Source organism: Cibotium barometz, chromosome 62 (assembly GCF_041138505.1).
Source record: "Cibotium barometz isolate CiBa-2024 chromosome 62, ASM4113850v1, whole genome shotgun sequence".
Lineage (NCBI taxonomy): Eukaryota > Viridiplantae > Streptophyta > Polypodiopsida > Cyatheales > Cibotiaceae > Cibotium > Cibotium barometz.
The window spans coordinates 25,770,207-25,785,091 of record NC_141107.1 but is presented as its reverse complement, the minus strand read 5'-3'; the positions used below and the strand labels follow the sequence as shown (position 1 = coordinate 25,785,091).

At 46.7% G+C, this 14,885-nt stretch overlaps 2 protein-coding genes across 2 annotated transcripts in view; both read left to right on the top strand.

The window, feature by feature from the left end:
* LOC147604292 (DNA repair protein XRCC4-like) overlaps positions 1–14,885 on the top strand; it is a 29,470-nt gene that overhangs the window by 2,741 nt on the left and 11,844 nt on the right. The window lies entirely within an intron of this gene.
* On the top strand, positions 7,595–10,945 carry LOC147604293 (uncharacterized). Its single transcript, XM_086795489.1, has 4 exons — positions 7,595–9,536; positions 9,670–10,015; positions 10,123–10,284; positions 10,380–10,945. Exons 1-4 carry the CDS (start codon positions 7,963–7,965, stop codon positions 10,833–10,835), a joined length of 2,538 nt encoding a protein of 845 aa, XP_086651615.1. The 5' UTR covers positions 7,595–7,962; the 3' UTR covers positions 10,836–10,945.

Below are 14,885 nucleotides of genomic sequence, written 5' to 3'. Positions count from 1 at the left end.
GCACACAGGTACAACAGCAGGTACAACACTGTACGACTGCCGTACAGTGTACGGACAGTCCAGGTACAGCAGTACGGCTGCTGGCGGCGCTGGACAGGTTTTGGACAGGTTTGGCTGCGCTGGTTCAGGCGAGTACAAGTGTAGACAGCAGGCGGCGTTTGCAAGTACAACTCCTGGCACGTATCCCGAGGTAGTAGAGACAGGTACGGGGCTGTTTTCAGGACTGTACAATCAAAGACAGCATAGAAGTGAACACAAGGAGGAGGGTACAGACAAGTACGTGCATGCGTGTGAAGCAGGGTTGTGGAAACAAGTGCCTGCAAGTACGGATTGGTACCGTTGCTTCCTCCAGTACTGTTACACGGGCTGATTTTGGTATGCTCCGCATCTGTTCATCTATCTCTCTTTCTACTGCTTGATGTCTGTTGCAGATTTGAGTTATCTGGCCCCTTGTGAGAGGAGGGGTATGGCAGATTGACAAGGGTTGAGACAGAGTTTGGACAGTACATGTATGTATGAGCTGAGATGTTGAATCATGAGTTATGCCAGATGTATGCTCATGGCTGCCCTGCTTAGTGGTCTTGGCTGATCAGAGGGAGGCACAGTGTGTTATTTTGAGACACAGATCTGTGTGCATGGATCCTCTGTGCTAAGAGGGATTGTGGGCCGTCAGATTGGACATACAGGTGTAATCTCTTGGCTGATTTTTGTTGTACTCAGCCATTCATTCTTTTGGAATTGAATAAAGAAATACCGCAAGGGGCGCCAAGCTTTGGGCGCCAACAGGGGTGTCGCCTTGTTTTCAGATTTGGGCACTCTAGCTCCAATCTTTTCTGTTTTCATATCTAGACTACAAGTGGACGGGTGACTGCTAGTCTACCGCACTCTGGTTTCTATCAGAGGCCGGTTTCAAGGTTCCGTTGCCGGGACCAATCATCAACTTTCTGAAGGGGGTGAGCTCGTGGTTGCCTCGAAGAAAGCCATCGCTGAAAATTCAGCAAACATGTCTGATACAGAGGATGAGTACTTCTATCATGAAGAAGAAGAGCAAGAGACTTCTCCTGAGAGAGATGTATCTGAGGATATTTTTGCAGGAGAACAGGCTGCAGATGTTGAGCCTTATGAGGATGTAATACAGCCAGAAGATGTTAATGGTAAAGAGGATGATGATGCTCGGTTCAAAGATCGTTTGGCTAGTGTTATGGATACTCTTATGCAACTCACACAGAGTGAGAGATTTGCTGAATTTATGAGATCCCGCACAGAGCCCCGCACAGAGCCCAAGAAAAAGAAGAAGAAGGTTCGTTCTAAGAATCTTCCACAGGGTCATAGTGGTGCCATCCCACAGGAACCATCTTTTGGCCAGTTTCCGAACATGCAGCATGCTTATGGTGCAAACTCTCAGAGTTCCTTCTATGGACAGCCACCTATTCCTCAGCAGAATATGCATCCAGGTTATTTTGGTGGTGGCTCGGTGTTCCAATCTATGACTGGGAGTTACCCTCGGGAAGCATGGGTATGCACGGGCCTTTTGGAGCTAATTTTCAGCCTGGTATGCAGGGGAATATGTATGGTGGTATGGAGTTCGGTATGCAAGGAAATATGTTTGGAGGCATGCAACCTGGGATGCAAGGCAATATGTTTGGTGGATGCAGCCAGGTATGCATAATGGAATGTTTGGAAACATGGCTGGAATGTATGGTATGCCTGGTGTGGGAATGGGTAATGTTGACCCAATGATGGGTATGAATGTTGGGGGCAGCAATCTTGCGAAACCACTTCCATATGATAATCTAACGCCTATGGGAAAGGCGAAGGATTACAAGGAAGGGGGAGCTGCAGTGAAGTTTGATACATTCAGTGGGGCCAAAGATAAATTGAAAGCACTTACCTTTTTACAGCAGTTTGATGCTGCTTTTTCTGGAGGGAATTACACAGAGTCCTCTAAGGTGAGGAAAGCTGCCACTTTTCTCAAGGGCAATGCTTTGCAGTGGTGGTCTACTCTTCTTTTGCAGGGCATAGCACCCACTACACGGGTCCAATTTAAACAGGTTTTCTCTTCCGTATGGCTCACATCTACATTTGAGGTGGATGTTATGACCGCATGGCACAAATTGGATGCTTCAAAGTGTGATAATTTGGAGGATTATAACAAGAAGTTTTGGGAAGCTTTACTCCCAGTGACTTCTTATCGTGCGGTGCCACTGTCTGAGCAGGTAGAGAAGTATTGTTGTGGGCTGCCCATAGAGGTGTGAGATTATTGTATCAAGACAAGAGTAACGAACATGTCACAGATGATTGAAAATGCTATGACAGCTAATGCGTTACTCACTGGTGGATCATCTGGGTTTAAAGGCAGGAAGAAATTGAGCAAGAAAGCTGAAAAATTTGGGCATGCTTCTCGTGATGCTAAAGGGTTTTCAGAGACGAAGTATAAGAAGTTGCCAATGCCCAAGAGGACTTCTGAGGAAAGACAGGCTTTGAGAGATGCTCATAAGTGTTTTTACTGTACTGAAGAGGGGCATATGTCATTCAATTGTCCCAAAAGAAAGTCCCAAAAGGACTCTGACAATAAGGGAGAGCCCAAGCCAAAGAAACAAAAACCTTCTGCAGGCTTAGTTCCTGATCTTGTGGGGGAACAGCCAGGTGGTGAAGCTACAGAGTTGTGCAGGGCATGGGGCAAAGTGAGAGATCAGAATGCTTTGATCTTCTTTGATACAGGTGCTAGGGCCAACTTCATTTCACCAGATTTGGCTGGCCGATTGGGGATTCGCGCAGAGGAGATGGGGCCGTTACATGAGGCTAATATGGCTTGTCCAGGGTATGCAGAACCCGTTACTCCTATCATTGGGAAGCTTTAGCTTCATTTACAGGGTTATGTGGACAGCGAAGAGTTCTTTATCATGCCACTTGATGGCTGTGATGTTTTGTTGGGGATGCCATGGTGCCACAGAGTACATGCGGTGGTGGATACTTACAATAGGAAAATCACTCTGACTCATAAAGGGAAAGAACATGTATTGGATGTAAAACTCAAAGGGGAATTTGTTCCTATTGTATCTGCTTCGGCGATTTCATCAGTAATGAAAAAGCATCTTTCTGCGTACTTGATTTATGTAAAGGATGCACAGGATGATGAGTCTAAGTCTAATTTGTCTATGTTAGATAAGGACAGGACTGATTTCTTATGTGGGTTTCAAGATTGTTTTTCCGAGTCATTGCCAGGAGAATTACCTCCTGAGAGGCCAGAAGATCATGCCACTGATCTGATTCCTGGTAGTACTCCACCGAATAGACCGCCGTACCGTGTTAGTGCAGCCCAACAGGAAGAGATTATGAGTCAGGTGCAGGAGCTTTTGAATAAGGGGTTGATACAGCCTAGCTCATCACCCTTTTGCTCACCTGTACTCTTAGTGCAGAAGAAGGATGGTTCTTGGCGCATGTGTATTGATTACAGGGCGCTGAACAAGAATACCATCAAGAATCGATTCCCCATACCGAGGATCGATGACATTTTGGACCGCTTACAGGGCTCCACAGTCTTTAGTCGTATTGACTTGAAAAGCGGGTATCATCAGATACGCATTAGACCCGAGGATGTGCATAAAACAGCATTCCGAACCACGTTTGGGTTGTATGAGTTCTTGGTTATGCCCTTTGGTTTGACAAACGCACTTGCCACATTTAACAGAATGATGGACATGATTTTCAGGCCTCATAGAGAGTTTGTGGGCACATTCTTTGATGATATGATTGTGCATTCAGAAATTGAGGAAGAGCATAGAAGGCATTTGGCCATTGTGTTTGCAGAACTCAGAAACCATAGGTTGGTTGTTAATGGCAAGAAGAGTGAGTTCTTTTTGCAGGAGATACATTTCTTGGGGCATATTGTGTCTGCGCATGGAGTCCGTATGGATCCAGCAAAGGTGGAAGCAATACTTAATTGGCCAGCTTTGAGGACCGTGCATGATGTATGCAGCTTTCTAGGATTGTGTTCCTATTACAGGCGTTACATACAGCACTTTGCTGAAATTGCTTCGCCTCTTCATGCTTTGACGAAGAAGGCAACTCCGTTTAGATGGGCTGATCGGGAAATTACAGCATTCAAAAAGCTCAAAGAAAAGCTTACTTCGGACCCAGTATTGGTGTTACCGGACCTCCGAAAGGCTTTTGTTGTCCAGTGTGATGCATGTGGAAGTAGCATTGGTGCAGTTCTCATGCAAGAGGGACATGTGATAGCCTATGAGAGTAGAGTTTTCCAAGATGCTGAGAAGCATTTACAGGTTTATGAGAAAGAGATGTTGGCTGTAATTCACGCTCTTTCTACATGGAAACACTACTTGCTTGGGGCTGATTTTACTGTGCAGACAGATCATCAAACCTTGCGTTACTTCCTCACGCAGACTAAGCTTTCAGAGAAGCATATGCGTTGGGCAAACTTTTTGTCAATGTTTCACTTCCAGATTGTGCATGTGGAAGGCAAAAAGAATGTAGTGGCAGATGCTTTGTCACAAAAGCCACAGGTCTCTGCAGTTTCACTTGCTTATCATCATGAGCTTGATGAAATGAAAGAGCAATATGCCCATGATGAGGACTTTGAAAGGTTGTATGATCAGATGTCTGAGGGTCAGCGGCATGAGCATTATACTCTCAGAGATGGGTTTTTATTGATGCATGGCAGACTGTGTGTTACCAGGCCATTGCGACTCAAGGTTATGATTGAAAGTCATGCTCCACCGTATGCAGGTCATAGAGGTATTGATGCAACGGTCAAAGCAGTGGAGACTTTCTTTTATTGGCCAACCTTGAGAAGAGATGTTGATGCCTTTGTGAGGCAATGCATCGTGTGTCAGAAGGTAAAGTTTGACCGTCAGAAGACACCAGGGTTATTACAGCCTTTACCTATTCCAGATAGACCTTGGGAGAGCATTGCCATGGATTTTATATTTGATCTTCCACGGACACAAACGGGAAATGATGGCATTTGGACTATCATATGCAGGTTCAGTAAGCAGGCTCATTTCATTCCCGTGCGTAAGACGATCAAAGTGGATCATATGGTGAAGTTGTTCATGGCGAACATCTTCAAGTATCATGGCTTGCCTACGTCTATCATTAGTGACCGTGATCCACGGATGACGAGTTTATTCTGGAGAGGGTTGTTTGACAACATGGGTACAACTCTCAAGTTTTCATCGTCATTTCATCCACAGACAGATGGTCAGTCAGAAGAGGCTAACTCTACAGTGTTGGATCTTCTCAAGTGTTATGTGTCAGAGCACAAGCAACAATGGGAAAAGTATCTTCCTTTGGTGGAGTTTGCATATAACAACACTACATACCTCGACAGGCAAGGCGCCTTTTGAGATTGTGGAAGGAGGGAAGAAGGTACCACCCATTTTGCATACAAAGGATAAGATCTTTGAGGCTGATCAATATGTGGAGAGTTTGGATGAAGCTTATCGGAGGGTTAAGTTGGCACTCCAGAAAACTCAGCAGAAGCAAAAGAAAGCCGCAGACCGTCACAGACGTGATTTACAGTTTTCATTGGGTAATTGGGTTCTTTTGCGCTTTGAAAAGGCTAGACTCAAGAAGTGAAGGGTAAAGAGCGCTTATTCCCTAAGTTGAGCATGCGATATTATGGGCCTTTTCAGGTTTTGGAAAAGATTAGTGAGGTAACCTATCGTTTGAAGTTACCAGATCACTGGAGGATTCACAATGCTTTTCACGTGAGTCTTCTTAGACCTTTCCGTGGGGATGTGCCTGAGGATGTATCAGATGAGGCTCAGCCGAAGGTGAGGAACTTGATGAGGTTCCGATTCCAGAGCAGATACTGGCACATAAGGAAAGAAAGGTACGAGGTAAAGTTTCCCGTCGCTATCTTGTGAAGTTCAAGAACTATTCACCGATGGATGCGAAGTGGATGGAGGAAGGTGACTTAACAGATTCACCTCAAGTTTTGCAGCTTTATCTTGATGCCTCTGAGTTAGAGCCGACTCTTGTTGTGGCTCATTCAGGTTCAGCAGAGCATGGGTCTGGAGCATTACCTGATGCTCAAGAGGGGGGTAACACCTCCACTCCCTTGTTATAGACAGGCTCAGATGACATCTAGAGGTCGCTTGGTGCAGTTTTTATCTCACCCGAAGGTACTGAGGCTGACAGTACATCTGTTTACGGGACTTCTATGATATATGTGTACTAGTCACATGAAATTTTGTGGATATGTATGGTTCACAGTGGTATACAACTTGGACTATTACTACGCCATTGTTTTGCAGTGAATGATGATACATATGCATGGCTTAGAGAGATTGGGACGCTGATCTTGCCATATTGTACATTTCACTTTGGATATTTTGCTGTATCACCAGAATGCAATCGAGGACGCTTGCCATTTTTCAAGAGGGGGGTATGTCATGGCCCTGTGAAAATGGAACAGCACAAGTGTGGGCATGGTGGTTGCAGAGTCAGAATATTGAATGATTTACATGGGGGGTGCCCGGACAGAGTTACATGAGGTGTGAAGGGGGGAACTAGAACATTAAACTTTTAATGTTTATTAAAGTTGCCCCTAGGCCTTAGTGGCCCCTAGGGACTTCTAAAGTTTGGGGCCCTAGGATTTTTATGGGGAGGAGGCCACTCCACTTTTGGAGTGTGTGCTTCTCTCTCCTTCCCCTCTCTCTAGCTTTTGGGAAAAAGAGTCGTGGAGCACTCTTGTGGGCTCTCATGCGTGGAAAAGCTGAAGAGAAACTAGTCGACTGCTGAAGACTGGTTTGCTGCTGTTTTTCTCTGTACCAACCAGCCGTACAGTTCCGCACTACGGACAGGTTGTAGTAGGTACAGGCTGCGCTGAGTGTTCTCTGCACCAGGAGAGTGGGCGGCGGCGCTGATCAGAGGGAGGCACAGTGTGTTATTTTGAGACACAGATCTGTGTGCATGGATCCTCTGTGCTAAGAGGGATTGTGGGCCGTCAGATTGGACATACAGGTGTAATCTCTTGGCTGATTTTTGTTGTACTCAGCCATTCATTCTTTTGGAATTGAATAAAGAAATACCGCAAGGGGCGCCAAGCTTTGGGGGCCAACAGGTGTCGCCTTGTTTTCAGATTTGGGCACTCTAGCTCCAATCTTTTCTGTTTTCATATCTAGACTACAAGTGGACGGGTGACTGCTAGTCTACCGCACTCTGGTTTCTATCAGAGGCCGGTTTCAGTCTATGATCAGGTGTCTAAGGGTTAGCGGCATGATCACTATGCTCTCAGGGATGGCTTTTTGTTGATGCATGGTAGATTGTGTGTTACCAAGCATTTACGGCTCAAGGTTATGATTGAAAGTCATGCTCCACCGTATGTAGGTCATAGAGGCATTGAGGCCACGGCAAAGGCAGTTGAGGCTTTCTTTTATTGGCTGACCTTGAAACGCAATGTTGATGCTTTTGTTAGGCAATGCATCATATGCCAGAAGGTGAAGTTTGACCGTCAAAAGACACCAAGGTTACTTCAGCCTTTACCTATTCCAGATCAAGGTTGCATCCGTACGTACGTACGGATCGATCCGTACCGCACGGAACGTACTGTACGGATCCGTACGCGTACGGATCCATCCGTACGTTTATTTTTTAAAAAAAACCCCTTTTTGACCTTTCGCCGTGCGATTTTGGCTTGTTTTGGATTTTCGCCTGTTTCGCCCAGCCGCCAGCACTCTGTTTCGCTCCGTCTCTGCACACTGTGCACAGGTAAGTCACACGCTCTCTCGCTCATGGCCTTGGTCCCTCATGATTCATCTCGTACTGTACTCTCTCTCTCTCTCTCTCTCTCTCTCTCTCTCTCTCTCTCTGCCAATGTACTACTGTCTACATGATTAATCTCGTCTCTCTCTCACTCCCTCCCGAGTCCGGGGTCCCTCTCCCTCTCTCTCTCTCTCTCTCTCTCTCTCTCTCTCTCTCTCTTTCCTCCTTTGGAGTATGCTCTACGCTCTCCCTCTCTCTCTCTCTCTTTCTTTCTTCCTTTGGAGTATGTACTCTGCTCTAAGCTCTCTCTCTCTCTTTGTTTGTGTCACAGAGCTTCCAGGATCCAATATGCCGAAGCCATGCAACCCCTACTGGCAGGAGCACACGAATGTCATCCGTGTTATTAATACGCCGACCCAAGCTGGTTCGGGCACGCGTAGATGGCAGTGCAAGTATTGCAACTTCGAGCTCACGAGCACAATTTCTCGTGTCGTGATACACTTGACAGGTATTGGCACCACCGGCAATTGTGGTGGGTGCAAGCAGGTGCCGCAGGATATCAGAGACAAGCTCATTGCTGAGAATTCATCAACAGCAAAGGGTTCAAAGAAGGTAAGGGGCAGCCAGCACACTCAAGATGCACTTCATGATGCGCTTGTGGGGGAGATGGGTGATTCTTCCACACAGGATAGCCAGTCTACAGGGGGCAGAAAGAGGGCCCGTGTCATGCAGGAGGGTGATGAGGATGATGATGCACATGTGCTGAGACAGAGTACTTTGCCTTCACGTGTGTCATCTCTTTCGTGGGTGAAAGAGAGACAAAAAGTGGCTGAGATGGAGATTGCAAGCACTCTTGTGGAGTGCAACATCTCCTTCAATGTACTGAGGACTGATCAATGGAAGAGAATGGTGAGGGCCATAGCAGAGGTTGGCCACACAGACTCGTGGTCCGGGGTGGAGTATAACAAAATGCGTACCACGATGCTTGAAGAGCAGAAAGCCTTGATAGACAAGGCATTGGTACCTGTCAAGGCAGGATGGCAGTCTTTTGGGTGCACCATCATATCTGATGGCTGGAGTGATATGCGTAGACGACACATTATCAATATTTTGGTGTCCTCATGTCTTGGCACATACTTCTTGCGGGCTGTGGATGCAGGAAAGGCAGGAGAATCCATCAGTGCTGAGTTTATTTATCACCACATCAGACAGGCAATTTTGGATGTTGGGCCAGAGAATGTGGTCCAAGTGGTGACAGACAATGCTTCAAATTGCAAGCGTATGGGTGAATTGGTCGAGGCAGAGTTTCCTCGCATTGCTTGGACTCCTTGTGCTGCACATTGCTTGGACCTGCTGATGGAGGATATTGGAAAGTTGCCATGGGTGCAACCTAATGTTGCAGATGCCATGAAGATTACTACATTTTTCCGAAAAAAACATCAGGCTTTGGCCATCTTCAGGAGCCATAGTGCACTTGATATGGTGCGACCCTCGAAGACCAGGTTTTCTTATATGTTCTTGGTCTTGCAGAGGCTTTTTAGATTGCGGGACCCACTACTACAGACTGTGGTGGACCCGAAATGGAGGTTTATGCACCATGCACAGACAGAGGCCACTAGATACATTCAGCGGAAAGTGCTTGACGAGGCCTTTTGGACAGAGGTACAGAGCTTGACAGTGGCATTGCAGCCTATCCATGTCCTCCTCCGAATCACAGATATGGAGGGCTCTACTCTTGGACTGGTCTATCATCTCTTCATGGAGATGAAGCGCCATATTGCCACCTGTACGACATTGACGGAGTCTCAGTGAGTGTACACTTGGATATTGTTCTTGGTTGATTATATTAATATTAAATAATATGCACATTGCAACAATGAACAATATGTTTAAAGTTATATTATATAATGACTGTTGGAATGTTGGCTTGTCAATTTGTAGCCGTGGTGACATCCTGGCTATTGTAGAGCGGCGATGGACATTTATGAGCCGTCCCATTCATGGGATGGCTGCATTGCTTCATCCCTTCTACAAGAAGCCAGAGCTGTTTAGTGAGAGCACTCTGCTCACGCAGAAAGACCAGTACATCAACATAATGTACGACGAGGATGAGCAACTTGAGGTTGATGCAGAGATGGTGAGTTTTATGAACAATCTAGGACCATCCTTTGCTAGAGCGGTGGTTTTGAGAGAGGAGGCGACGAAATTTCCTCTCACGTGGTGGCAGAGCTATGGAAGACAAGGTCTTCCAAAGCTGACTCATCTTGCTCTCCGAATCCTCTCGCAGGTACTCTTGACTCTTTCACAATTGCATCCATCTTTAAAGTTTCAAGTTTGATTCATTAAGGGTTTTGAGTCTTGACTCCGAAATCGTATCGTGATTCGTGATCGTAGGATTGTTCTGCTGGTGCTTGTGAGCGCAATTGGAGTGCCTACTCCTTGGTTCACACGAAGATCCGCAATCGACTTAGTACCGCTCAGCTGGAGCGATTAGTGTATTGCCGAGCTAACATGAAGCTCGTGCGAGATTATCATGCTTTGGGGGCACCCAAGCAGGTATATTTAAGTTTTAACTGTCGTACGTCTTTTGACACATTTCAATATAAGTCATTTCTTGTGGTTCTGACTTGTCGGATTTTGCTTTTCCACAGGCAGATCCGACCCATGTGAAGATGGTGCCAACCTCTACTGAGGGCGACGTGGAGCAGCGTGTCAGAGACGAGCAAGCAGATATTATACGACTCCTTCATAGAGAGTTGGAGAGCATCGATCGTCGTGTCACAAGGTCACGCGCACGGGCTTTGGCGATACCTGTGCGTGAGGAGGCTGCAGATTCAGAGAGCGCTAGACGGAGGAGCATTCGTCGGGGGAAGCTGCCTGTTCGTACGCAGCGGACTCGGGCGAATGAGGCTGTCACTCTCATTCATACTCAGAGTGAGCCAGGAGATGATGATGTAGCACATGGATCTCATGATACATCTTTCACATCATCACATGTGCCCATGATGGCAGAGCCTGAGTATGACGACGAGGGCAATGTCTTGACAGATGGGGACTTGCTCTCTTCTGGTGCATCGTCATCATCATCATCTGATGAGGAGTTTTGACTCTTAGATCATGTTTCATTGTGGAGTCTAGACTCTGGACTAGCCCTTATGGGCCTTTTGAGGACATTTCTATTATGTAGTGTTGCAGCTTGCTATGTAGTATGTGCATTGTATTCAGTTTGTTTTGAATCTTGATGCATTTGCAGCCTTTTGACATGGACGAGAGTCGAGACTTTTGTTGTGTGCACTGTGAACACTGATTCATCAGTTTATATAGAGCTAACTTCTAAGAGTGGTGATTGGTGATTAAAGATTGATCTCTGTCATCTGATTGAAAAATGGTTTTGGTATCTGATGTTTGATTTCTGAAGTAACAAGTTTTACAACATGCGGCAAGGGTTTTGTGATTACTAATCAAATGCGTATTAGCAAAGACCTTATTAGATTGTCTTATAGGTCTCTCTCACAATTTAAAATGTATTTGGATCTTTTTATGTTTACTTTGATATGAAATGCCATATAGATTGATATTTTTTACAATGGTACGTATTTTTACGTACACAAAAATTTTATCTGTACGGAACAACGTACAAATACGTACCGTACATTACGTACAGTACGTACACATCAACCTTGTTCCAGATAGACCATGGGAGAGCATTGCCATGGATTTTATATTTGATCTTCCGAGGACACAAACGGGGAATGATGGCATTTGGACTATCATATGCAGGTGCAGTAAACAGGCACATTTCATTCCCATGCGTAAGAAGATCAAAGTAGATCACATGGTGAAGTTGTTCATGGTGAACATCTTCAAGTATCATGGCATGCCTTCGTCTATCATCAGTGACCGTGATCCACGGATGACGAGTGTCACCAGCCTGGACATTTCCCAGTATGAAAGGGGTCTGGTGGACTCCAGGTGTCATGTGCATCCCGCACTTGGATGCCACGTAGACATTTCTGTACAGAAGGTGCAGGACTTGGGATGGTGAACTGGTCCCATGTGAACCCAGTCCGGACGAGTCAGCCAGGGATCCATCTCAGTCGTCCCAAGTCAGGTGTGCATTGTCCTGCACAGGAGTAAGGTCAGGTGTGCACTACCCTGCACATGAAACAGTGCCAGTCCGCGTTGTGAGTCTCCCTCTAGAATGATGTCAGTGAGTCTGTGTATCTGGTATGGTACCGGATGCCAGATCACTGAGTAGTGTGGACGCCCGATGACCGGCCAAGAGCCTATAAAAGGGTGGCCAAGGTTAGTTATTGGGATATAGAGAGTCTCGCGAGTTTGTGAGAGCTCTATGGTCTTGGAGCCTGGATCTAGTGTAGACGTGCACCTGCTTTATGCAGCCGAGGCCGGCAGCAATCTCGAGGCCCGCGAGGGCAGCTTCGTGGCGGTATGGGACGTCGCGAGGAGAAGATTGGTCGGTACGTCATCCTAGTTAGCTCAGCTCGTGGCTCGGTGTGGGGACAGCCAAGACTGTGGGCCACGGCTGTCATGGTTGGGAGGTGAGTCAGGCCTGCACCCCCTTGTTTGTTTGTTCGTTTGTTTGCAGGTTGAGTCTCCAACCGAGAACGATCACGAGGAGATCCGTGGGGATTTGACACAGTGACTAATACAGCAGGTACACTGGCTGGTACAACAAGTACAGAAGCTGGTACAGTTGGTACAATGGGTGGTACAGCAAGTACAACAAGTACAAGGAATGGTACAGCCAATACAATGGCTGGTACAGCAGGTACAAAGGCTGGTACAACAAGTACAATGGCTAGAAATCATAATAAATGATTAGTTACCCTTGCCTTCAGTATTTCTTCGCAATGGAAGCCTCCAAAACAGCCCCCAACAGCCGGTATTCTTCATGGGCAGCCTTCAAGAGAGAGAGAGAGAGAGTAGCCATCATTAGGGCAGCCTGTAACGGTGGTAGAGGCTAGTGTGTAACAAGAGAGCCTCTATTAATGAAGAGAGAGGGCTCCAATTTATAGATTTGGGCCTCCCATGAGCTAAAATGGCAAGAGAAGGCTACAATGACAAGTGGAGAGCCACACAATAGCTGAAGTGACAAGTGTGAGGCCACTTGTCTCACTTTGATCCACTTTCTAACAAGAGTCAGGCCAATTGTCTCACTTTGGTCCACTTTCTTGCCACATGTCCCAATCTAAGAGATGGGTCCTTCCATAAACTTTATCTCTAAAAATATCCCAACTGGTAGACATTCTGTCATAGGCACTTTGCCAACTCTTGGTATCTGCTCAATTCCAGATGTAATGACGCGAACAGAATTTCCATCGGAGTCGGGCCAAAAATAGCAACTCTCCTAAATTTTAGGAGTGTGGTCCTTCGTATTCTAGGATAATCCCCCATTCCCAAAGCTTGTACTTTCCAAATATTTAGACATCCTGGAGTCCACCAGACCCCTTTCATACTGGGAAATGTCCAAGCTGGTGACAAGTAGTCTATCGTTTGAAGCTACCAGAGCAGTAGATGATTCACAATGCATTTCATGTGAGTCTTCTTAGACCTTTCCGAGGGATGTGCCTGAGGATGTATCAGATGAGGCTCAGCCGGAAGTGGAGGAACTTGATGAGGTTCTTATTCCAGAGCAAATACTGGCACACAAGGAAAGAAAGGTACGAGGTAAAGTTTCTCGTCGCTATCTTGTGAAGTTCAATAACTATTCATCGATGGATGCGAAGTGGATGGAGGAGGGTGACTTAGCAGATTCACCTCAGGTATTGCAGCTCTATCTTGATGCCTTCGAGTTGGAGCCGACTCTTGCTACGGCTCATTCAGGTTCAGCAGAGCATAGGTCTGGAGCATTCCCTGATGCTCAAGAGAGGGGTAGCACCTCCGCTCCCTTGTCACAGACAGGCTCGGATGTCATCTAGAGGTCGCTTGGTGCAGCTTTTGTCTCACCCGAAGGTACTGACAACTAACAGCACATCTACTTATGGGACTTCTATGATATATGTGTACTAGTCGCATTGGATGTTGTGGTTATATATGGTGCACAGTGGTATACAACTTGAACTATTACTACACCATTGGTTTGCAGTGAATGTTGCTACATATGTATGGCTCAGAGAGAGATTGGGACGCTGATCTTCCCATATTGTACTTTTCAATTTCAGTTGCATCACATGGTTGATATTTTGTTGTATAGGCAGCTTTCGTTATCAGTGTGGTTCCGCTTGGATGTCATGTTGTATCACCAGGATGCAATCGGGGACGCTTGCCATCTTTCAAGAGGGGGGTATGTCACGACCTTGTGTGTATTTGTACAGCGTATCCGAACATTGGGCATGGTGGTCAGTGTGCAGAACATTTATTAAATGTGCACACTTGGGGTCAAGAGGGTATTACTAAGGCCCTTTTTCCATAACCCCATGTGGGGGGAGGACAATGGTTTGGAGGGGAAAGGATTAAAAACCCAATAAAATAAAAGAACCCCTTTTTGGGGAGCATCGTGGCCCATTTGGGGGAGGCCTACATTATTTTTGGAGGACTCTGCAGCTGCACGTTTTCCTCTCTCCTGACCGGTGGGCTGCAAGGAAGCGCAAGGCTAGTTTTTTCACTCTCTCTCTCTCCCTTTTTGCAACAGGCCGGCAGACTGGTCAACAGGAAGCGCAGTGCTGGACTGCAGCAGTCGGGCTGCAGCACGTTGGATTTTTCTTGGCTAAAGGCTGGCGGGCTGGGCTGCAAGACACAAACAAGCTTTTTCCTCTCTCTTTTGGAAGGGGGCGGGGAACTGCAGGTGGCTGCAAGAGTGCAGCTACATGAGCAGCATTGCAGCGGGCAGATTGCAAGCAGCGTAGCGCAGCCGAACAGCCGACAGCCCAGTAGCAGGCACCCCGTGGGACACTAGTTGAGAGAGCTATCCAGTAGACGCCCGAGGGTTCGCGGATCCTCACATCGGAGACGGTGCCTACACCGGAGGATTCAGAGCATCATTGCGAGGCATCGGGCTTGTCCGACCAGGCATCTCACTATGGCAGATATCCAGGCCATTCGGCAGAGACCCATGCTAGAGCTCCTAGGATGATTACCACTCCAGCCACCATATACTGTTGTACTCAACTGTCACTTTTGTACTCCCCCATATTCAT

Excerpts from the sequence above, each read along its gene's own strand:
- LOC147604293 (XM_086795489.1), top strand. The coding sequence starts at position 7,963 with ATGCTCTACGCTCTCCCTCTCTCTCTCTCTCTTTCTTTCTTCCTTTGG. Across the intron at positions 9,537-9,669 it reads ACGACATTGACGGAGTCTCA|CCGTGGTGACATCCTGGCTA; the intron begins GTGAGTGTACAC and ends GTCAATTTGTAG. Across the intron at positions 10,016-10,122 it reads CTCTCCGAATCCTCTCGCAG|GATTGTTCTGCTGGTGCTTG; the intron begins GTACTCTTGACT and ends TCGTGATCGTAG.